A 23,739-nucleotide genomic window follows, 5' to 3' on the forward strand; every position below is an offset into this window, starting at 1 on the left:
CACAAAATTTTGACTATTGTGAAATTCTAGAAGCTTGTACGAGTATCTAAATGTGTTTGCGACCTGTCATTAGAAATCAGTGATTGTGTAGCGTTTATTTTGTACCCAGTTCCACCCTATGATAATTGTACAAATTGGTCCTCTGATCTGTCTAAGATCAGGGCTAATAGAATTAAAGGGTCAAACCGTTCAATTTCAAATTTTTAAAAAATTGTTTTGTCATCAGAAAACCAATCAGAATTGTCGTCTATATTTTTTCCTAATTAAATGTTCTTACTAAAGAAAACAGCTACCAATCGTTAGTGTTTAAAGATAATTGATTTAAATCATAAAGGATTAAGCAGAAATACCAGCAAGAATTTCTAAAATTTTGTCTTTGATAGATTTTGTGATTACCCATGATGAGTCATGTTTGTACTAGGGTATTCCAGGTGGAGGGAGGTGGTGGGGACGACAATTGGTGCATTTTTTAAACGTATAAACTTAGTACTATAATAGGCATTATAAACGAGTTATTCCTTAACTACACCATTCAAAGCAAAAACGGTGTGAAATTTTTGTACTTTTTATGGTCTTTTAAATAGAAAGGTCAGTAGAGATAATAAAAGTTTAAATAGATTTAATAATTTTGAGGTAAACTTCTAACTTATATATAGAAGATTGAATCTCATTTTTATTGCTTTTATCTTAGGGCTATAAATACACTGATAATCCTTTGATAAAGTTTGGTTGATCATCGAAATGTGAAATTTGATGATTGCTTTATCAGTAAAGGATATGATTGCAATAACACTTTAAAAAGTATAACAGAATAACATTATTTAATGGTTACCATAGCAACAACATTTAGTACAAAACGATGAAAGATGATTTCAACACAAGGTCATTGTATTTGTGGATGTAAAGGTCATCAAGTTTAATTCCTTTCACATTGTATTATGGTTGTAATGATAATGGGATTATAAAATGAAAATTGATACATAATTGGTTCTTTTTCCAGGTGACCTAGAGGGGGAATGTCGAGCCCACAGCAATTTAGGCTCCGCCTACTTCTCCAAGGGTCACTACAAAGAGTCCCTGACCAATCACAGATTCCAGCTTGCCCTCGCAATGAAACTGAAACATCGAGATGCAGCTGCTGCAGCCCTCGGGAGTCTGGGACATGTCTACACAGCAATTGGAGACTACCCTAATGCTCTCAACAGCCATAAACAGTGTCTATTCCTTATGAAACAATGTCATGATAAACTTGCGGAGGCGCGTGAAATCGGAAATGCTGGTGCGGTGTATTTAGCAATGGGAGAATTCGCTCATGCAATAGAATGCCACAACAAACATTTAGAAATTGCCAAAAGTTTGAAAAACGCAACAGAGGAGGCTAGAGCTTACAGTAATCTGGGAAGTGCCTATCATTATAGACGTGATTACGAAAAAGCTATGTCATTTCATAAACATGTGTTAAGAATCGCAGAAACAAAGACAGACCAAGTGTTAGAGGCTCGGGCCTACGCAGGGTTGGGTCACGCTGCGCGGTGTATGCAGGATTACAGTACTGCCAAAAGTTACCATGAAAAACAACTCGATAACGCCCTTCAGACCAAGGACAAGGTCGCTGAAGGTCGTGCCTGCTCAAACCTCGGGATTATCTATCATCAGTTAGAGGACCATAAATCTGCACTAAAGTTACACGAGGTGCATCTAAAAATAGCCAAGAATCTTGGTGATCGTGCTAGTCAAGGTCGTGCATTTGGTAACCTTGGTAACGCTTATTGTGCTATGGGATCGTTCGAACAAGCAATCAAATATCATAGACAGGAGTTAGGTATTTCATCAGAAGTGAACGACCGTCACTCGGAGGGTACCACACACGGTAACCTTGCGGTGGCCTACCAGTCTATAGGGAGTTATGATAAAGCCCTACAACACTACACTGCACACCTCAACATCTCACGGGAACTCAAGGATACAGTCAGTGAGGCCAAGGCCCTGTGTAACCTTGGTAACTACCACAGTTCCCGTGGCAACCATGGAAGTGCTGTAAAATATTATGAGGAATACCTGAATCTTGCTCAGGAATTACTAGATTCTGAGGGTGAGGCAAAAGCCTGCTTCAGTCTTGGATATGCTCATTTCGCACTTGGAAACCACTTGGAGGCTGTGAGATATTATGAACAGGATTTATCCATAGCTAGAGAACTAAAGGACCAAATGGGCATCGCCAGGGCCTACTGCAATCTGGGGCTTGCTCATACTGCCCTCAAAAACTTTGAGGATGCTTTGGAGTGTCAGAAAAAGTGTTTAACATTGATGAAGAGTATGAAGAACACCAAGGGGATTTTTAGGGCACTTGGCAATATAGGTGATATTACGCTAAAGACTGGTGAGACTGCTGAAGCAATCAAAATTTATCATCAGCAGCTACTTCTTGCCAAACAATGCAATAGTAAGGACCTTTTAGCTGGGGCATATGGAGCTCTGGGGGCAGCTCATCGAGTGTTAGGTCAATTTGATAAGTCACTCGGCTACCACACACAGGAACTATCCATACGACAAGACATGAACGACCTCCGTGGTGAATGTCGCGCTCATGGAAACATCGGAAATGTTCATATGTCACTTGGGAATTATCAAAATGCATTTAAGTGTTACGAGGAACAACTAGAAAAGAGTCGTGAGTTACAGGACAGTGCATTAGAGGCACAAGCCTCGGGTAACCTTGGTATCACCAAAATGAACATGGGCATGTATGAGGATGCCATTGGTCAGTTTGAGCAACAGCTCGCCATGCTTGAACAGGTCAGTGGCATCTTCAGTAACCACGACAAAGGTCGTGCACTTGGTAACCTTGGTGATTGTTACGAAGCACTTGGAGATTTCGAGGAATCTATTAAATGTCATAATCAGTATTTAGCAATATCACAACAGACGAACAATCTCTCAGACCAGGATAAAGCGTATAGGGGTCTGGGCAATGCTCACAGGGCTGTGGGCAATCTACAACAAGCCCTGGTGTGTTTCGAGAAGCGACTTGTGGTTGCTCATGAACTCAACAGTTGCACAGCTAAAGCTTCGGCGTACGGTGAACTTGGTTGTTTGCACAGCTTGCTTGGTAACTTTGAGCAGGCGATTGCATGTTTGCAGCACCAACTGACGATCGCCACGGAGATGAACGATCAGATGTGTGAGGGTGAGGCTGCTTGTGGCCTGGGAGGGGTCTACCAACAGATGGGAGAATATGATAAAGCTCTGGAGTATCACGAGATGGACCTTCGTATCTCAGAGACATCTAACAACAAAGCCTGCCAGTGTAAGTAGCTATAGGGTATCACCTGAGGTGAAAGTCTGTCCTACCAATGATGTGTTTGTCAGTTTAGAGGTGCCATGTACAGGTGGGCAACTAGATGGCACAATTTTGAGTTGCACATTTGAATACATTTGATATTCTGTGGTGGTGACACTTGACCTTTCTATTAGTGAATACCTGTAGGCCTAAATTAACAAGTATTAGTTAAGATAATCAGTTGAAAATATGTTGGATGGTAACCTCCACGCTAGGTCATGATATGAGGTGAAAAATTCTAGAAGTAAAATTTTTATCAAGCTCCAACCATTCTAATATTGACCAAATGGCTTAATCTTTTTAGAGGCAAAATTGTATCAAACTCCAATTGAACAGGTGTTAAAAGCTACAGATAGTTGATTACACAATGTTACATTGTACTGTTTCCTTGGACTACATGTTAAGTTTGTTGTGTCCCCCGGACTGCTGGTACTGACAGTGACGTACACAGTGCGATGTCGACCAGTATTGTGACTATGTACTAATACACTGTCACACACGAAGCTGTTCAATAATATGTCTAATACAGAGTATTTATAGGTACTGCCTCAATAGACACTGCAACGATTACAGATACTATCACCGATAAAAAGACAAAAATATTATGTATTAGTGTGGGAAATGAAACGGATCAATGGCATCTACACTAAAATCTCTCCATATCGCTTGTTTAACTAAGGAAAAGTAAAGTAGATTTTTTTCTCTTTAAAATTGAGTTTATATTTGTGTTTATGATTCAGTGAAATGATGTTTGTAGAGTGTGAGAACATTTACAACATTTAGTCGATCAAGGTGTTCAGGACATCTATCTGGGAGTATATATACGTATCAGTCATTTGCCATATGTCTAATGTACTAACTCATTAATGGGTTCTGTTATGGGATATTTTGGTTCCAAAGGTAGGCTCCGTATAATTTTCTAAAAATCATACAATATCACAGTTAAGACAGTGGACAAATTGTTAGAGATTTTTGAATAGAAAACATTCATAGATACATGTATAATGACATGAAGCTAAGTTATTTTCTATCTGAAGTGTCTTTATATGGTATCACATTTTGGACAGGTCGCGCCTATGGTAACCTTGGCCTATCCCATGAGTCTCTGGGTAACTACAAGGAGTCGATCCAATACCAGGAACAGCATCTTAGCATCGCGGCAGAAATGAACGACAGTGTCGCCAGAACTCTTGCTTACAGCAGCTTAGGTGAGATTATGTTATTTTCAAGTTACCATTAACCAATTGCATCCTTTTTTGGCGACTACTATTTCACCCTTTTCATTTCAAAACAAGCATGCAAAGATCTGACTTTGCAGATTTAAGAATTGTTTAGAAATACCTTCAGTATAAATGGTGAAGAGAAACAGGTAAACTTTTGCAAAATGAGTTGAATTGGAATATTCACGAAAGTAAAACACACACAAAAAAAGGGTTTATTGGAGGATTAAGAAAAATGGTTGATCAGTAAGGACGTTTAAAGCTATAGAATTGTTGTTGATAACAAAATTATTCATTTTTATCGAAGGTCGTGTACATCATGCCCTCAACAACCATACGGAGGCTGTGGATTACCTCCGCCAGGGGTTACGCATCGCCGAACAGCTGGGTCGTCATGAGGACGAGGCTAAGATTCGTCATCGTCTCGGCCTGTCGCTGTGGGGTAAAGGCGATCTTGAGGAATGTCAACAACAGTTGTACAAAGCTTCCGATCTGTTCGAGAGTATCAGACGAGACGCTCAGTTTAATAGCGAGTACAAGATGTCTTTATTTGACCTTCAAACAGCGTGCTATCAAGCCTTACAGGTCAGTGTGTGTTATGAGTATTAAAAAGTAACATGGTAGATTCCTTCCCTTTCTTAATTCAAGATGGCCACCTTGATATTTGATTTGTTAGAGTTTAAGTGTGGTCTGATAATTAATTATAGTCTCAATACATATGATGTTATGTGTTATGGTACCTGGTAATTTTATTTTGTTGTTTTGCACATGAAAACCATCGTTACTAGAATATGATTTTGTTAAGTTTGCTTTTTATTTACGATTTTATAGAACGTAATGTTGATTGGTATAGTCATTTCACCCCAAATAAAAAATAAGAAAATTCTCAAAAACTTTATTTTTCCAAAACACGAAAGCTTATACATATGTATATATATCATGCGTCAATCTCCAATTGATTGAATATGAGGCGATATCTATAATAACAAACCTCAATTACAATATAAACGTTACATGTTAATATTTCTATCCTTTTTAAAAATAATGTTAATAATTATCAATGTATTACGTAATACATATTTCATCATGAAGCTCTAACTGAAAAATAATTTATCGTAATTATTTAAGATTTGATACATAACATAAAATTGTACAATTTCACTTGAAAGAAACTTCTAAAGAGTACAGATTGCTACTGTTAAACCAGGAATTCTAGAGCGTGAATGTGCTGATGAAGTGAGAATTCTCGTCATGCCAGGTTTATAACAAACCTAGGCATGCATTCGTACAGTTGTAATGAATTAGCTGGTTTTAGTAAGCGGTATTAAACAACTCAATGGAATACTTGGCACATCTGCATCATGTAAATGACGAGAAACAACACCCATGGAGACAAACTGGAGAAAAGCAACGTAAAATAAACAAAGATTATTTTCTATTGTAATTACTTGATGAAAAAATACACCTCTAATGAGAGTTTCATGATGATATAATATCGCGTACTTATAGCACTGTTGATGACTCATTGTGTCGGCCAGAATCATAATTAGATGTGATTGTACGGGTGGAAACATACAGCCAATCTGTAGAGAGTCCTTCTTATATTCAAATACATAACAATTATCTATCAGTGCATCACTCATCATTTCATAAAATGTTCTGAAATTTGTATCTAAGAATAGAAAAACGACAGTTTTATATATGAGGGTATTATGTGCAAGTTCTTTTATAATTGCTGTAACATCAAAAGATAGGAATGCCAGAGAATCGTTGTAGATTATAAATCATAAATTAACCAGCAGTGTCTATAAATATAAATATTGTCTATGAAACTGGGGTGGCTGTAATGAAGCTAAGGGGATATAATCTAATATTAAAATAATCTGAGAAATTCTAAAAAAATCATAGATCAAAGCTAAGATGCATCACATATCCATTAAAAAAATTAATAACTAGAAAATTCAAATGCATTAGGGTATAAATTCTTGTAAAGTCCCTTTAGTAATAGCCAAAGTTTGACTCCATAGGTATTTTTTCCCCTAATATATTTGGTTGGATTTAATCGAAATAAACTGGAACACCTTAGTAGTATATTACATATTAATTGTATGAGGAATTCCAAGAGAAGAGAAGAAATCATAATCTTAATATGAAGAACTGAGTTCTGATATGAAGAATAAGAGGTTCTGAAATTGATAAAACATAAATTAAGAATACAAGAGTTCAGTTTGATGCATCATTGATCAAATCCTCATATACCTTATATTTTCAGAGGGTGCTGGTTTCCCTCGACCAACATGAGGAGGCGTTGGTGATAGCAGAGCGTGCCTGTACGCGGGCGTTTATCGACTATCTACTGGAGCGACAGGCAGGATCTGAGGGACTGTACCGCGGCAACGTGGATCCGCCCCCGATCACAACTGACCAGATCGTAAACATCGTCACGAAACAGAAGTCACTTGTTCTATATTACAGCATCGCTGCTGGGTACCTGTACAGCTGGCTCCTTACCCCAAAACAAGGTATTAATTATAATACATCACTATACTACACAAACTCTTTCGATACGTAATGACAAGAGGTTATCTTTCAGGGGGGAAAAAATCCATCATAAAGTTGAAGTTGTTGGAACCATCTTGGGAAATATTTACGTTATCCTAGTTTTAAAGTTTAGAACTCGTTTTCATACTGAAAAGCTTTGTTTAGACCATTAAAATATTTCAAATGAAACTGGGTCTTTTAGTAATACAGGTTTGAGTCGCTGAAGATCAGCTGAATTCAATTAAAACATTTTGAAGTTGAAGCTTAATTGAGGAGAAATCCTTTTTTTTCTGTGTAATACAAATTGTTCTGTTCTTTAATTGACAAGATTATCTTATGTTTAATTGTTCTTGTTTCAGGTATTGTGAAGTTCCACGAGGCCAACATGGCTGACCTTGAGAATATAGATGGAGAATCTTTCAATGACACCCTCAGTATGAAGAGCGTCAGTTTTGGATCATCTTCAGTTCTCGACGCATATGTAGGGCAGGTTCGGGAATCTATGGGCATCGACAACTACTCATCAAGGTAAGTGGTCACATGGAAGGACAGAAAACCCATTTTTCTGATGAAATGCAACTGCAATTGTAGTAGAATTTTTTTTGAATTCTCACCTGAATTCATGTATTTTGACAAATTCAATTTATGGTTCAAAGGGAGCTAACTCTTACTTCGAAATATCAATTTTGTACTTGCCTTAGTAACCACCTCTATATATAAAAACTACCTGCTTGATCAAACCTCTTTTATGGGTTCCCAAAAAGCCAAATTCAACACAATTCAACCTGTGTTTAAAGACCACCTGGTTATAAATATCATTTTCCCCTGTCCCTCGGGTGGTCTATAGACAGTTTAGACTGTAAAATAATTGCTTGTTATACAAATTAATATATTTGAATAAAACATAATATATATATAGTTTTAAAATCCAATTGTCTTTGTTTGTTACAAGGAAAAAGTAATACAAACTGTATATATATTTTACAGAGCTTCCCTGACATCTAAAGGTATGGGCTGTGACTCGGACAGTGAAGGTGATGATGTCTGGCAGCAACACCTGGAGGAGCTCGGCGACAAACTTAACGCGGAAAACGACCGCACGGGCTTCTTACGTATGGTGAACCGTAACCATAAATATAACAGTAGTAACTACAGTCTTAGTAGTTTGTTTAGTCTGTCGGTCAGCATGAACGGACTCACCTCTAGTTTCCACTCCATGAACCGTAAAAATAGCCTACGCAATAAAACTAGCAATAACACAAAAGCACCAATCAGTGCCCTGTATCAGCTGCTGATAGAGCCAATGGAGGACGCCCTTACAAAGGCTACGGAGGAATGGGGGATGGGCCCCGTAGATCTGGTGCTTGTTCTACAGGGGGAGCTGTACCTCATTCCGTTTTCTGTTCTCCGTAAAGATCAAACAGAGGAATATATGTTTGAACGGTTCAATCTGAGTGTTATGCCGTCAGTGACAGCATTACAAAACGCTAAGAAACAGGACAAGCAGGGTCGACCTGTGATAGACTCGTCTGGTGCAATAGTTGTAGGGAATCCTAAACTGTCTCCCGTCATAACTCAACACTGGCACCTCAAGGAGATTCCGAGTGCGGAGTATGAGGCAAGGATCGTTAGTGAACTGTTGACATGCCGACCTCTGATTGGTCAGGATGCTACCAAAGCTGCCGTACTACATCAGATAGAACAAGTCGAAGTGGTACATTTCGCTACTCATATTTCCTGGAAACTTGCCTCAATAGTTCTCTCCCCTGGTGATAATATTTCGACTTCCCATCGATTTCCAACAATTGACTCTGACGACAGTTCTAGTGATATAGGAAACTTTGACGGACCAGCGCTGTCAGAATATCTTCTCACTGCTGCTGATATTCTCAATATGAAACTCCATGCAAAACTTGTTGTGTTAAGTTCAGGATACACAGACGATAGAGCAGGAAGGATAAATTCAGACGGAGTTGTGGGACTTACCAGAGCTCTTTTATCAGCAGGAGCTCAGAGTGTGTTATATTCACTATGGCCAGTACCAGACCAGGCAGCTAAACTGTTAATGAGGACAATGTACTCATCGTTACAGGAAGGACATCATGTTACACAGGCTTTGTCTAACGGTATCAAGTCTGTACAGTGTGCTAAACAGTTCTCACACCCTTCTAACTGGGGAGGCTGGGTCCTGGTGGGCCATGATGTCAAACTCAGCAGTAAAGTAGCCCTGATGGGACATGCTATCTGTGAAATCCTTCAGTCACCTATGGCCTGTCGGGAGGCCATGAGAGTCCTCCTTCACCTGGTATGTAATCTAGCAAAGATGATGTTTTTGCCATACGTGTGTATGGAAATGGGCATATAGTTTTTCGTCACTTCATTTTTTGCGTAAATTTCACTTGGAGGCTGTGACGTTTTATGGATATTTCTAGTTTTTATTTCAACTTTAGATATATAAAGCTCTCCCCCCTGCTTCAGGTATAATGTAGTTTTAATTATTAGTTGTAGCCTACCTAAAAGATATGTCTGGGGAAATAACTGTTATTGGTCTACCATAGTTTATATCAAGATTCTCAACATCATAGACATTGGAACTAAAACCTTGTTAAACAAATTAATTTTTTTTTCTTTTTTTTTTTTTTTTTTTTCATTTTTTTTTTTACAATCAAAATATTAATTAAATCTTAAATTATTGAAATAAAAATGTTATTTTTTACAGTAAAAATTCATTTTCAATCCATTTCTTATGTTTAGATTGAGAAGTCACTCCAGAGGATTCACCAGGGGATAAAGAACTCGATGTACACGACCAGTCAGTCTATAGAGAACAAGGTCGGGGCTATCCCCGGCTGGAAGGACCTTCTTCAGGCTGTTGGGTTCAGGTTCGAGTCGGCCAATAATGGACTACCTCCCGCGGTCTTCTTCCCTCAGACCGACCCTGGGGATAGACTTACACAGGCCAGTGCTAGTCTTCAGGCCCTGCTAGGTATATCTTCATGGAAATAATCTTATTGATATTTGATTGTACACAAGACTTGTTTCCTCACTGATTTGAGATATAAACTGGGTAACGGACAACAAACAGTGTACTAAACTCAAAGCGTTTAAATCTTAAACAAGACATGATTATAATGAACATTTGAACATGTGTGTATGAGTTAATGGATAATTAAGTATTGTGGAATTTAGACAATGACCAACATACCTTTAATTAAGAAGCTCTGATCTTTAAGTTTAATCAATGAATTTCAATTAAACATGTAAAACTGTATTTACAAATCCATTACTATATCTACATGTTGAGAAAACAGGCCCAAAATGTCTCTCCTAGCTGTCTTTTCTTAGGTTGCCATAGAAATGATACAATCTTTTTTTCTAACATATTTTGTATTATCACAGGTTTACCTCCCAGCTCCCTGACAGCGTTATCTAAGTTCTTATCCAACTATGAGGCGGGTGAGGCCAACATCCGAGTGGTAAGTCTCATTGGTTTACTTGTTGTCATTGTGAGGAAGGTATCCTACCTCAGCTGTAAAATACAGTGAGATAGCACTATAATTTTAGTTTGCACAAGCTCTTTGCTCTCATAAGGAGATGTAATAGGAACATACTGCAAGCCAAATTTTTGAGTCTTTTTCCTGAGGAGAATTATCCCTGTCAGCTTGAAATACCTATGTACGATTCTGACGATATTTCTCTTTTAAATTATCAATTGAAGAAAAAAAATGTATATTTAAATCTTTTTTCATTTCATTTGAAGATGAGAGATATACTGAGTAAGATGGCGGCCAAGGAGACAAACATTGATGTACAGATCAATGTGAAGTTATGGGGCGTCCCCGGATGTCACGAGTTCCTGGCATCACTTGGTAAGTGTGTTATTACTCTCAACCAGTTAATAAAAAAGCTGAAGGTTGTGTAGGTTTACAGTTTATGTGAGCTCATGTTTAAAGCTTAATGTTATAAGGATTAATTAAAAGATAAACAAATTGTATAAGCATCTTTGAAAAGAAGATTTTAAAAAGTAAATAGTATAAAGTGTTGATATTGATCCACATGGCCTAAATCGTAGGTGAAGAAGAAAATTACTGTAAAGATTCTAGTTAAGATTCAATTTCAAATTGGGGATAGATTAATGATGGTATCCATTGTTGTAACAGGACTAGACCTGGTAGAGGTCGGTCAGGATGAGGTCACACTCCGTCTAGGGAAACAAGCCAACAGGAGACAACTCCAGTTTGCACTGCAAAGTCTGGTGGCTGTTTTCGGTGAGTTTATTAGATTTTCTGCAGAGAAGGAATGCTTATTTTTGATAACTAAAATATGTGTTCAAATATGAAACAAAGATACAATATATTCATTAAAGAAGCCAAAATATTCTACAACCAAATCCTGTAAATTCAAAAAAAAAAAAAAAAAATATGCATTATATAAGAACTGATTTTTTTTCTTTGAGTTTAAGGCAGAATTTAAAAAAACAGATTTTGAGATTATAACTATCTGTATAGCTTACAATCTGTTCTTTAAAAAACAAAAGATTGATGAGAAATGTGATTTTGTTTGTAGACACCCAGGAGGCCCCTAAGTCCCTGTCCGTGGACAGTTCTAGTAGTCTGGAGAGTCTCTCGTCCTCACACAGTGGGTCAACATCTACCTCAAACTTCTCCAAGGGCAGTACTCCGCCCATCTCACCCCGTGGCTCACGCAAAAAGTCACTTTTCAATCCAGCTGAGATGGAGAAAATGAGGATCATGAACAAAATGCAGCTCATGAATCAGGTAAGATTAAAAGTAGTATTGGAAAACATTTCTCTGTTATACACAACTCATGAATCAGGTAAGATTGAAAGAAGTATTGGAAAACATTTCTCTGTTATACACAACTCATATTTCTTCAGAACGTGTTTTATTCAGTCTTTGTAATTACAGATTTATCTGCGCTTGATGATAGGTGATTGTGACGTAAATAGTTCGTGAGCAAAAACTGCATTGTTTTTTCTCTGAAAAATGGGAAGTTCCACTCACAAACACATGTCAAAACAATCAATACCTGCCTGGAATGGTAGATAACTCTGTAATGTACAAATATTGAATAACGGTTTTAACACTGGTCAACTTGCATCTGTAGTTACAAATAATTATTTTATTTTGATTATTCATGTGGTATTAAGCATTTACCTAATTGAGCAGTCAAAAGAGAAGTTATAAATTGATTTGATTTTAATAAGTTTTGATAAGTATTCTAATTAAGATTGTTATGTGTTTTACAGGGTGGATTATCTGGTCGACAAGTTCACAGAAAGGTGAAAAAGGCCAATGTATCTGACCCTGCCATGAACCTACAACATCAGAGTCGTGTCCGTAACATGTACCCACCGGGCTCAAACTCATCCATGAACCTCAACGTGGACATGAACGGTATACAGGAGATCAGTGAAAACAGCGAGAGTGAGACTGACGGACGTGACAGCTGGGACAACAGGATGCAGGTGTCGACTAACTCAGAAAGTGAAAGTAGTACAATTCCAGAACCTCGGACAAACTCCGAGTCAGATAATCAGACCGAACAGTATGAGGGAAAGGAATCGAGTCCTGCTTTAGTAACAGAGGAGTACTCCTTAAGTAGACAAACCAGTAATCAGAGTGAGGCATACTCCTTTGATAGGGCAGACGATATCCGAACGTCTGCTCTGTCGTACACAAGTAACTTGAGTGAAGACTCGGCTCTGTTAGAGGAACAGAAGAGGAATTCTTTCTCTGATAGTAGTCAGGCGGAAGATATGTTCCATAGACACGACGGAAATCGTCAGTCAGACATGTCCGACACGAGTGGAATCAGTGATCAGTTTTTGGTGTCTCAAAACTTAAACCAGAATTTACCTCTGTCTTCCCAGCTGGATCCTGTGTTAATGTCGAGTGAGTCGGGCATCAACTCTGAGGTGACTTCCTCTAATCAAAGTGATACGAGCCAACAGAGCATGGACGCTGTAAATGCTCAACTAGACCCTCACGAGGTCGCCATGAAGGTCATGAAAGATCTTGGCCCTCAGAAGGACATTCTTGAAGGATTACAAATGCAAAGTTATCTTAAGTCTCAGTCTAATACACAATTCATGAGGCAACAATTTCAGAATGCTTCACAAATCAGTGCTTTTACAAAACCATCTAGTGTACAGGATCAAAATAATAAGGAAGTTCTATCTCCAGTACCACCTCAGACAGCTGCAAGGTCAAACAATAATCCTACATCAATGGTACGTCCTCAGACAGTGCCACGGCCTAACAAGGTCCCGCCTCCTGTTCCAGTCAAACCTAAGGTAATGCCTAAACCCAGCTATCAGGAGGACATGACTGGCCAGGATCCCCAGCGCCAGGGCAGTTACTACAGCATGCAGTCCTTGAAAGGTATTTCTGAGGACGACCTCTCCACAAGTCAGGAATCCCCCAGTATGGACGATAACGATATTTCTTATGTTGTGACGCGGAGGACGGTTCCTGCTGGTAATGGAATGTCCGATTTGGGTCATAAAAGTATGCCAGATTTACGGAACTCAAGTCCAGCATATAACACAGGGGGCAGCACTGGTAGTCCCTACTCTGCCAATCAAATGAGTTTCAGTAGTTTTAAGCCTCAGGCTGCATCGTCAAAGAGGAATGTGAGTAACGTTATGCCGGGTGGTGCCATGCGGCCTGACAGTGCCACCAGTACTAGTAGTCTGTGTTCTACTGGCTCCTCCGTCCAGTCTGTTATCCACCGACCTTACTATAATTCTGTACCTGATCTGAATGGAATGTTCCAGAAACAGCCAGGAGAGTCGGGTGTGGGGGGTAACAGGAGGAGTCCATCAGGTTTACCTCCCCCGTATAGTCACGCAGTCAGGACAGCGCAGCTACTCCGGGGACGCAGTCCAGTACACAATACTACGTATAGCTCTAATAGTCGCAGTTCTACGCCTACAGGGGGTTCTCGCACTAGTCCGGACAGCCTGGGGTCCTCCCAGGGCAGTGGTGCATACCAGCAGCCCGATAGTCCAGTGTCTATAGCCAGTGGACAGTATCATAATGCCTATAGTCCATCAACACCCTCAACTCCAAACCAGGATATTTCTAGTGCTCAATTCGGACATTCATACAGTGCAGGGGCCAATAATCGGTACCCAGTCCACTATACAAACTCTAAACCTGGCTCTCTTCCTGTGCATCATCAGACGTCTACAGATAACACTCAGGCCCAAGGCCACTTCTCTAGTGCACCGACCACTCCGGGTACACCAGAGAGGGATGACGTATTTCTCCACGCCAGTAGTGGCTGTAATGTGACATCTATTCCAACCCAAGGTCACATGTACCAGCACTCCAGTAGTAGCACCTCATCGTCAGTATCACAACACCATCAGTATTACCAGGCAGGAAGTCCTGTCGCCTCGACCGCCTCGGGAGGGACAAGTCCATTACCGCAGTCGGCCAGTCCTACATCATCAACTGCCTCAAGGAACAGTCCATACCAACATCACTCGACTGGGAAAAGAACCAAATCCATCCTCAACAGTTCACCAGCCTCAGCCAGGGCCACCAGTAAAAAACGACCTCAGAAACGTGTTAGTTTTTCCGACTCTGAACCTAGTGACCTTGAGGGGAACTCCCCTCACCCCTACCGTCCAATCAAATCAGGTCCTGTCCCAGTGAAGGGCGTGGTCAAGTTGAATATGAATGACTTCAAAATGCCAAACTATCGAAGTAGACAGCATCAAAATGGTGGCGTTCCTAAAGGGGCGGGTCCCCTTAGTAACGGTTACATGTCCCAGGGGCCTTTTCATCCGAACGGCAATGTGCCAAACCAGGGACCAGTGACGAATGGTCATGTTGGGCACAGTCAGACATCTAGTGTGTTTAGTAGAAAAAGTGTGAACCCTTCCTCTAACCAGAGTCGGGTTAACGGACCTATTGGACTAAAGGATATGTCCTCCAACCAAGGGGGACAACCAGGGAGGAGCTTTTTCGGAAGGGAGAATAATCGTCCAATCAGGAGAACTCAAGTTGTCCAGTCATCTAAGTGCTGATATTTTGTTTTCATGTCAAAATTTTTATGTTCAAGAACATACAACAAATGCAATTTAATTGACATTTCATTTTGAATCTTGTTATTTCATTAATTTAACATAAGGTTATAAAGTCATCATTGTCCTATTTGAACCATTTATATTTGACTTTAGATTGTATTATTGAAATAGGAGTTGATGATGTTTATTTGACATGATATTTAAATGTTTTATGTTTTATTACAGATGAACAAAAGAGTAATATAAATGTTTTTGCATAAAATGAAATTTTTAATTTGATTATTATTACCGTATGTTTGGTGTATATATAGTGTACATATGTGTAGTTTGTAAATAGATATGAAATAATGCCTCTTTGTGCCAAAACTTACCATTATGTATCCAGAGGAAAGTAAAATTGTATCGTATACCATTGTAGATTTTTATCTTAGCTATTCATGTCAAATCGTTTTATGTTTTAGTGTAAACAAAATTGTCTATAAGAATCTTAAATTGTAATCAAAACCCAAAATAACATAGAACTGATTTTAGTTTTAAATATATAGTTAATGTTTTCAATGATGTCAAATAAGGTCATAGTACATGTAATTGGTTATTGTAAGATTTTTTGGGTTTTTTATTTTATTTTATTTTTTTTTTTTTTCGCTTTTTCCTCCAAGACCATCAAATTGGCTGTAAAATAAATTTACAAATTGCAGAAATAATAAAACATGGGTAAATAGGGTAAAATAATACTGAATAGTTGTGGTTCTGAAAAAAAATTGTGAAATATTCAAGCTTCATAAATAACCAACTGTATCGTATATAGGCTGTAGAGAATGGCTTTCTGATGTTACAGTTGACATAAGTCTTAAGATCTGGTGTCCTAGTGAATACACAAGCATAATAACTCGTCAGTGTGGGGAGGAGTAGACCTGTGATGGACGTAGACTATAATTTATATTCTGACCAGGTGTCTTTCAGATTCAGGTGTGAATGGTTAGATATTTACTATAAATATAAAAGTCATATTCAAATATCATACAGAGAATGTAAATATATATATATTACCTTGGTAAGATTTAATTTATTCTGGGTAACAGTTTACCTGCTGAAGGTATGATGTCCTGACTTAATGTGAAAAAAAAACAATATTAAAGAACAAACATTTGTAGTTCAATATGAAGCTATAATGCAACTTAATTTCCAAATGAAAACTTGTTTTGTCATTAAAATTCTATGTATGGCAGTAAATCTTAATTGATGCTTCAAATCCTAGTTTACCAAGGGAGATAAGCCTTTGTAAAGGAAACAGATTTTCATAGAAAGAAAAAGAATTACTACAGTCAGTAATGATAGAAGTAAAAGTGAAATGTTTAGTTATACAGGTAATAGTTTGACTATTGGCATTCAGGGGAAAATAAATTACAATGTCATTTGTTAACCAAGGGAAATAACTCCATCTGTTCTACATAATACCAAGGGAAATAACTCCATATGCTCTACATAACACAAAGGAAAATAACTCCATCTGGTCTACAAATAACCCCATCTGTTCTACATGATACCAAGGGAAATAACTCCATCTGTTCTACATAATACCAAGGGAATAACATAATTGGATATTTTGTTTATAAAATTATGAACATACTCTGGTATTTATCAGGTTTCTTAGGCAGAACTGTTTTAGAGCAAGATATCGGTATCAAGACGTATATATATACCATACTTATATAAAACAAATACACACACCGTAAGAACAAATTTTTTTAATAAATGGAAGCTTTCTAATTACTATAGATAAAAGAGATTATGAATGGTAGCTCTGAGAAGCTGGGGGGACATATGTGGAAATTTACAACCAGTCATTTGTATTAAACATATTTAATCTACATAATTGAGGGATGAATTAATTAGTGTATAATCAAGATCTCGAATAATTTATTTTGAATCTTTTGAACATTCAGAAGAGGGAAACCAGTAGAATGTATCTTAATGGATCTAATTGATGTTTGATCTTGGGGAAAGTTAATATTTTTTATCTGATGATTTAGTAAAATTTTGATTTGTTGACATCCTTGCATAATTTAAATAATTGAACTCATTCACCCCTGATGCCACATTTAGACTCATCCAAATTAAAGACTAAGCCAGTCCATTGTGATATTTCAGGGGTGAATAAATTTATTAAAAAATCCTGAAGAGGGATCTGATTTATAAAGGTATCTGGTGATATATATTCAAAAAAATCGTTTGATATATTATGAGGTGATAAAGCAACTGAATAGTAATAATTAGAAAATAGTTGGTTAACCAAGAAGCCATTCTAATTCTTTACACCATCCACATTTCGACCAGGGAGGGAGAGAATTCAATAGATCATTTGCATATTGATATTGTCATTTAAATAGTTCATCCTAAATATAAAGCATGTAATAATTTCAAAATATTATGAGATAATGAACATAACATCATGAAGCTATTCATGTCAAACTAAACTCATTATTGATCATGTCAAAAACCAATAACAAAGTGTTCAGAAGTTTAATGTCATTCATCCTTTTATACCCTAACTTATTGTAGTAGTCCCATCCCACCTTTGATTTGGGTTATACCATGTAGATGTATAGGGGTGTCAGGGTTGGATTTTTCTGTTGTTCTTGAATGTGTAAATATACTGTTTACTTAACTTTATTGGAGCTATGCATTCTATAATATTTTATACAATATATATTATTTACTCTTGGTGGTTCTATGAAACACGCAGAGAATTTAAAACTTCTTCTCTGAAGGAAGACAAAATAAAACAATACAAAATAAATCATTGTTGTGTGTTTTAATTTTATCTTGATTTGACAAGGTATTGATTGCTTTCTCTATTAGCCATCTTCCTTCATTATTGTTTTAAAGTTACGCACATTCTTGTTGAGATATTCTGATCAGAGTTGTGTCCCTTTGTTTTACTTGCCTTGAGACGGAGAAAGTGTCTCCAAATGTAGCCTTCAATTCACTTAAGTATGTCAAAAAAGAACAATGATCAGAACATAAACTTGTGTTGATGAGAAGAGAACCAGATATTTCGGGAGAGTAAGTGTCCTCTCTATCATCAACACCCACCATACTGGTTTTACACCCAATGTCATTTAAGGACGTACCAGGCCCCGATTTCTCGAAACAAACTTAAGTCCCAAACTGACTTAAGTAATAAATTATCTTATAAGTTACATAAGGAGAAAACCTTAAGTTTTGACTTAAGTCTGCATTTTTGTTTCGAGAAATCAGGGCCTGGTTTAAATAGTGGAGGAAAGCCAGAGTACCCAGAGGGAAATCACCAGCCCACATGGGATTCGAACTGGTGATCAAGAGGTGGAGGGGTTGTAGAAATACGATTGGCATCTTAACCACTCAGCCACAGGGCTCCACACACTGTATGGTAAAGCTGAAGCAGCTATACAAATCTGAAGTAGCTATACGCTGAAGAAATTGTTACATTATAGCAGCTTATATCAATTATTGTATACATCCTTTTAGTGCATGTGCAATCAGTACTTCATTCCATATAGGACATAGTGCCGCAGAATTTTTTCGCATGCAACTAATTATTTTTAATATTTTTATCTTAAAGTAAAATTAGAAGTTGAAACTTTTCAATGGCAGTAATGATGTAAAGTTAGTAACTTTTGTAACTGAAGAAAAATACTCATTCGTCTGCTACTGAGAAAAAATAGCATTTGTCAGCGGTGGAGCATCTTAAATGATTTCAGCATAATTGAATAGGAGTGAGGACTGCTCAGGCAGGAGTGAGGACTGCTCAGAGGACTGCTCAGGCAGGAGTGAGGACTGCTCAGGCTATTGCACCATAAGCTGCCTTTTTCACTTCAACATGCTCATGTCTTTTTATAGTGAAAACAGGTCACAGTCACCATGGTAACACTTCTCACCTCTCAGAGGCCAAGTTATTATTGAAGGAAATATTGGTCACCAATGTACATCTAACTAAGTCTATATTATGAATGATTCACAAAATTATAAAAACCTTGATTGTAAATGATTTCAATCATGACAAGATAAAAGCAGCCGTCTAAGTTGCTATGGGATACGTGTCATCGTAGGGGAAGAGTGTTGATTTAATATTGAATTAATTACTGTATAATTATTCTCCTAATATAAGAGGTTACAACGAACCTCAAGGGACATTCGAAATTACTTCGATTTAAGCATAGTTCGCTATACATACAGTAGGAACCATAACGGGAATGAAAATTATTGTACGTTATATGCGTTATAAACATATTATACAGTACATGAAAGTAGTTAAATATTGATATTTTATATAACTGCTTCAATTTCACCCATGTATATATATTTGGAAATTCCATCAGGGGTTGCACAACCACTTCAAAATATCATAGACATCAATCAGTAGTCATTATGCACCAAGCCAGACTTTTTGTAGGGTTTGTAACGAGTTCAACCTACAATCACAGGGTGCCTGGATGTAAAAGTGCACAAAATACCCCGTTTACTTCAGATTCAGATGAAGAAGTCCCCTGTCCCCTTTAATATGTATTGTACAGATGTACCTTAGAACCATAGAAGTTTAAGGAGTTTAACGTATCTATATGTATCTGTCGCGACTATTTATAGTAACATACACAGGTGTTCCATGTACGCATCACTTTTACCCTCGACGAGACTCTTAAGGATAACAAATTAAACTATAATGTATTCTAAGATGGCAAAAACCACTTACACTATTGTTAACATGAACCCATATGTCAAATATGACCATTGATCCCAAACTTAACACCTCAATTAGCCATCTAATCTGCAGGACATCTTCAACCACATCTGAACATCATTTCTTTTAAAAAAAAACTACTTTTATACAGGTAATATATCACAATGGAATTTAAATATAGTAACTGTGGATGATAAAGTGAAAAGTCAAATTAATTCCGATGACATCATTATTTACAGTTTATTAATTCGAAAATAGCATAAATAGCGAGAAAATAAAGAAGCACATATATCATGTTCGGTGAGAATGTCTACCTGTTTTGTCGTGTAAGTGGAAGTCATTCATACATTTTTTCCCGTATGATGTAACAAATAGAAAGAACATTTTTTGACGTCCATTATGTTGACATATCTGGCAAAAATGCACTGCATACACCAGTGGACAACAGAAAATAAACAGTTATTTCTTAAATAAATAAACAACAGCTGGTTCGTTTCCAGACAGAGAAATTCCATGGTAAAGAAAAAGACATGTATAAACACAACACAGTAAATAATACTGATTTTGATGAAGGAAAGTTATCTGATTTTTATCAAATCTTCTTCAAGACAGGGCACATTCGTAACATGACGATTTATTAAGCATATTTTGCATACCATATCTCGTCATGCAGTCTTCCATGCCCATGTGACCAAACTAACCCTAATGTCCGGTCCCGCTTGCGTTTTTGGAAGATTTGCGAATGCGCACAAAATTGACTGATATCCGCTAACCATCCGTGAATCATCCTTGTATCGGTCGACCAACATCGGCCACAGAAGCATGTTGCTAACAATTTGTGAAAGAGTTAAAATACTTCACGTAAACACAAACTACTGTCAAATATGGTAGAAATCGACATATATATGTCTGTCATTTACAGTCTGTCGAGAAGTACAGATGTAGTAAGAGGTCCCACAAGACTAGTTCCTGCCATCCAGCAACATACCAATTAACTTGTCCAAGTTATGCTGTTGTTCCAGCGACAGAGAAGGACACAAAGAGCTCTTTGTTTGAGACAATGGGTTTGTTTAAAAAATACATGTGTCTTTAAAAATAATAAGAATGTGCCACTTACTCATTTGGCTTTCTTCAGATTGACTAAAAGACAAACCAACTTCAGAATAACACAAAACTTTGTCTCTGGGCCACAGTAACTACGCCACTTGCACTTGTATGGAGGACGCCATGCAATAAGTTGTCATAGAAACATGTAAGGCCATAGTGGAAGTGTTCATTGCTGAGCAAGTGACTTGCCTTTACCTCTGAAGGATGACGGCAGCCTGTCGATGAGCTGCTGTGGGGTTCTTTGCAGCCTGCCCAGACCTTGTGCAGCTTCACAAACCAAATATGTTAAGAGGAAGAGTCCAGCTACCTTCCCTCGTCTCTTTCCATATGGTCTTCTTTCTGTTTGTGTTCTGGAAAAGACGGAGACACTTCACTGCACGTCATTTTCCGTCATCCGCTCAAACACAGTGTTCTGTGGTTTTGGTGGGAAAGTTGAGTTTTTTCATAGGATTCATCTTTTGCCATTGCCTTGTCCTTGCACAGTGTATCCTAGCGAGGCCCATGAACTCGAAACGGTCCAAAACAAATACTTAATAGTAGTATAGAACTCTGGATATTAGGTTCAAAGATAACTACATGTATTTCGTAGTTGTCGAAATGTGAAGCAGTTGTTAAAAATATTATTTGGGCAATCACATTAAATCCCAACGTCTTAATCACTTCGATTACAATGATAGCTTTCCTAAACTAACATGATAAAATGTTATGGCGTTCAAATACTAACTAGTTTTCGCGAATTTTGAAAACAACTAGAAAACGTGAAATTAAATAGTCATGCGAAAACACGAAGTAAGTCGCCGGGAAAACGTGATAGTGTATATGATAGTGTATATGATAGTGTATATGATAGTGTATATGATAGTGTATATGATAGTGTATATGATAGTGTAATCAAGTTATCAAGCAATTTAGTTAGTCAACTGGTCCCAGCCAATGAGCCAATGAGATGAACTTAAATTAAAAAATAACTATTACGTACTTTCAGAGACTGTATTTCTAGTAAATATAAAAAGTAAATGCAAATGTTTGTGATACTACAGCTAGTAAAATATGGTATTGTTTAATGACTTTCTATATAATCAAAGATAAATTGTGAAAAACAGGTCAACTCCATGAATACAGATTGCGTTAAGTTGTGATTTAGGTCTAATCAATGAACAAATTACTCATTTGTTATTTAATAAAGAACTGTCAATACAATAAAGAAGAGTAATTATTGTAAATATAAATTACAATGAGTTATGATTAAATGTGATACAGGTGTGCTTTTAAATTAAATGCATATAAATCCTTAGCTTGGTTTTAAACAATAAAAGAAATGCCGTTATTATCCTTACAATAGATAAAACTCGCCATTATGATTATAAATTACAATGAGTTATGATTAAATGAGATACAGGTATAGACAGATATGTTTTTAAACAATTTAAACAATAACAGAAATTCCCTTATTGTCAATACAATAGATAAAAGTAGTCGGTATGGTTATCGACCGCCATGATTTGTGATTAAATAGAGACATATTTCACAAAAAAAAAAAATGAATTCATTATATCATTGTTTTTAAACAATGATAGGATTCCTCGTTATTGTCGAAATACCATAAATAACTGGTACAGCCGCGGTGAATACAGATGACATTATCAGCGAGGTGGATAATCATATTATAAGTAATCTATTGTATTATATTGTGACAAGACGTATAACTGTTTATATCAATACTACATTTCTATAAGGAAACTCGTCTTTGTATAATTCATAAAGATGTCTGTTCAAGGATGTTGACGTGTTAAATTATAAAAATTCAAACCGATCAGTCATTATGTTGAAAATTTGACATACAGTTAACGTATTTTAGAACATTCTAAGTAATTATCTTGTAAGCAGTTACGTGTTAGAATCATGATGAAATGACGTTGTAGTCATTTATTAAATAAGTACCGGAGTAACATGTTATTTAATATAACTTGTACAACAAATCGTGAGAAAAATCCAAAATTATTAAAATATCAAACTGATTGTCTTAAAGTTGTAAAACGATTGCAAAAATGCCGAAAACCAATTCAACCAAACAGCGGGTTTGTCCTTAGACAAATTCAACCATAGTTTTTTTTTGTCCAAAGCCAAATTCAACCATACAACTGTTTTTGTCCTTAAACAAATCAAACCATACAGCTTAGTGATTACAAAGGCTAAATGTATTGGAAATAAAAATGTCTGAATCCGAAACTTGAAAAAAATGAAAAACATGCAAAGAAATAATAAGTTATTATGGATGTCAAAATATATGCACATTTTATACAGTTTGTCATGTGCCAAACAGCATTCGTATAACATGTTAAACTTTCACAGTTGTGTAATTATATTGCGGTTTATACAGAAACGTTTTGATTTATGATCGAACAGTTGTGGTTTATGTTTTATAAATAGAGCCAATTAAAATGTCAGCAGAGAAAAGTTTTATATTTTTCATGAAACATTTTAATATTCTGGTCGGAAGTGCATTAAGGTAACCAAAAAAGCTCCAGGTTAAATTAAATTACAATTTATTGTTGAGGTTTTTATTGTCCTATTATTCAGTATTTATTTAGAAAAAAAAGTTTCTTTGTTTGAACAAATAATGAAAACTAGATACATTAAGAGTCATGTGAGATAAATCGTATCAGAAGCTGCTTGCTTCTTCTAAGACTCGTCGGTAAATTCCAAAACGAAACAAAATCGAAATAATTAAAGGAAATTAAATGGTGAAAGC

General features: G+C 36.9%; 1 protein-coding gene and 1 long non-coding RNA gene across 3 annotated transcripts in view; one reads left to right on the top strand and one right to left on the bottom strand.

Annotated features, from left to right (window-relative positions):
• LOC138332303 (tetratricopeptide repeat protein 28-like) overlaps window positions 1–17,960 on the top strand; it is an 83,653-nt gene extending 65,693 nt beyond the window's left edge. For both annotated transcript variants that reach the window (XM_069280342.1, XM_069280343.1), the window contains exons 4-15: window positions 1,001–3,307; window positions 4,408–4,548; window positions 4,868–5,145; window positions 6,833–7,082; window positions 7,461–7,629; window positions 8,089–9,406; window positions 9,856–10,087; window positions 10,501–10,577; window positions 10,862–10,970; window positions 11,262–11,369; window positions 11,668–11,879; window positions 12,371–17,960. In XM_069280342.1, the coding sequence (XP_069136443.1) occupies window positions 1,001–3,307; window positions 4,408–4,548; window positions 4,868–5,145; window positions 6,833–7,082; window positions 7,461–7,629; window positions 8,089–9,406; window positions 9,856–10,087; window positions 10,501–10,577; window positions 10,862–10,970; window positions 11,262–11,369; window positions 11,668–11,879; window positions 12,371–15,160 (7,991 nt within the window). In that variant the 3' untranslated portion in view covers window positions 15,161–17,960. The remainder of the gene's footprint in view (window positions 1–1,000; window positions 3,308–4,407; window positions 4,549–4,867; window positions 5,146–6,832; window positions 7,083–7,460; window positions 7,630–8,088; window positions 9,407–9,855; window positions 10,088–10,500; window positions 10,578–10,861; window positions 10,971–11,261; window positions 11,370–11,667; window positions 11,880–12,370) is intronic.
• Window positions 1–23,739, bottom strand: part of LOC138332307 (uncharacterized) — a 58,269-nt gene that overhangs the window by 2,105 nt on the left and 32,425 nt on the right. The gene's annotated exons all lie outside the window — the stretch shown is intronic.

Source organism: Argopecten irradians, chromosome 9, assembly GCF_041381155.1.
Source record: "Argopecten irradians isolate NY chromosome 9, Ai_NY, whole genome shotgun sequence".
In the NCBI taxonomy this organism is placed as follows: Eukaryota; Metazoa; Mollusca; class Bivalvia; order Pectinida; family Pectinidae; genus Argopecten; species Argopecten irradians.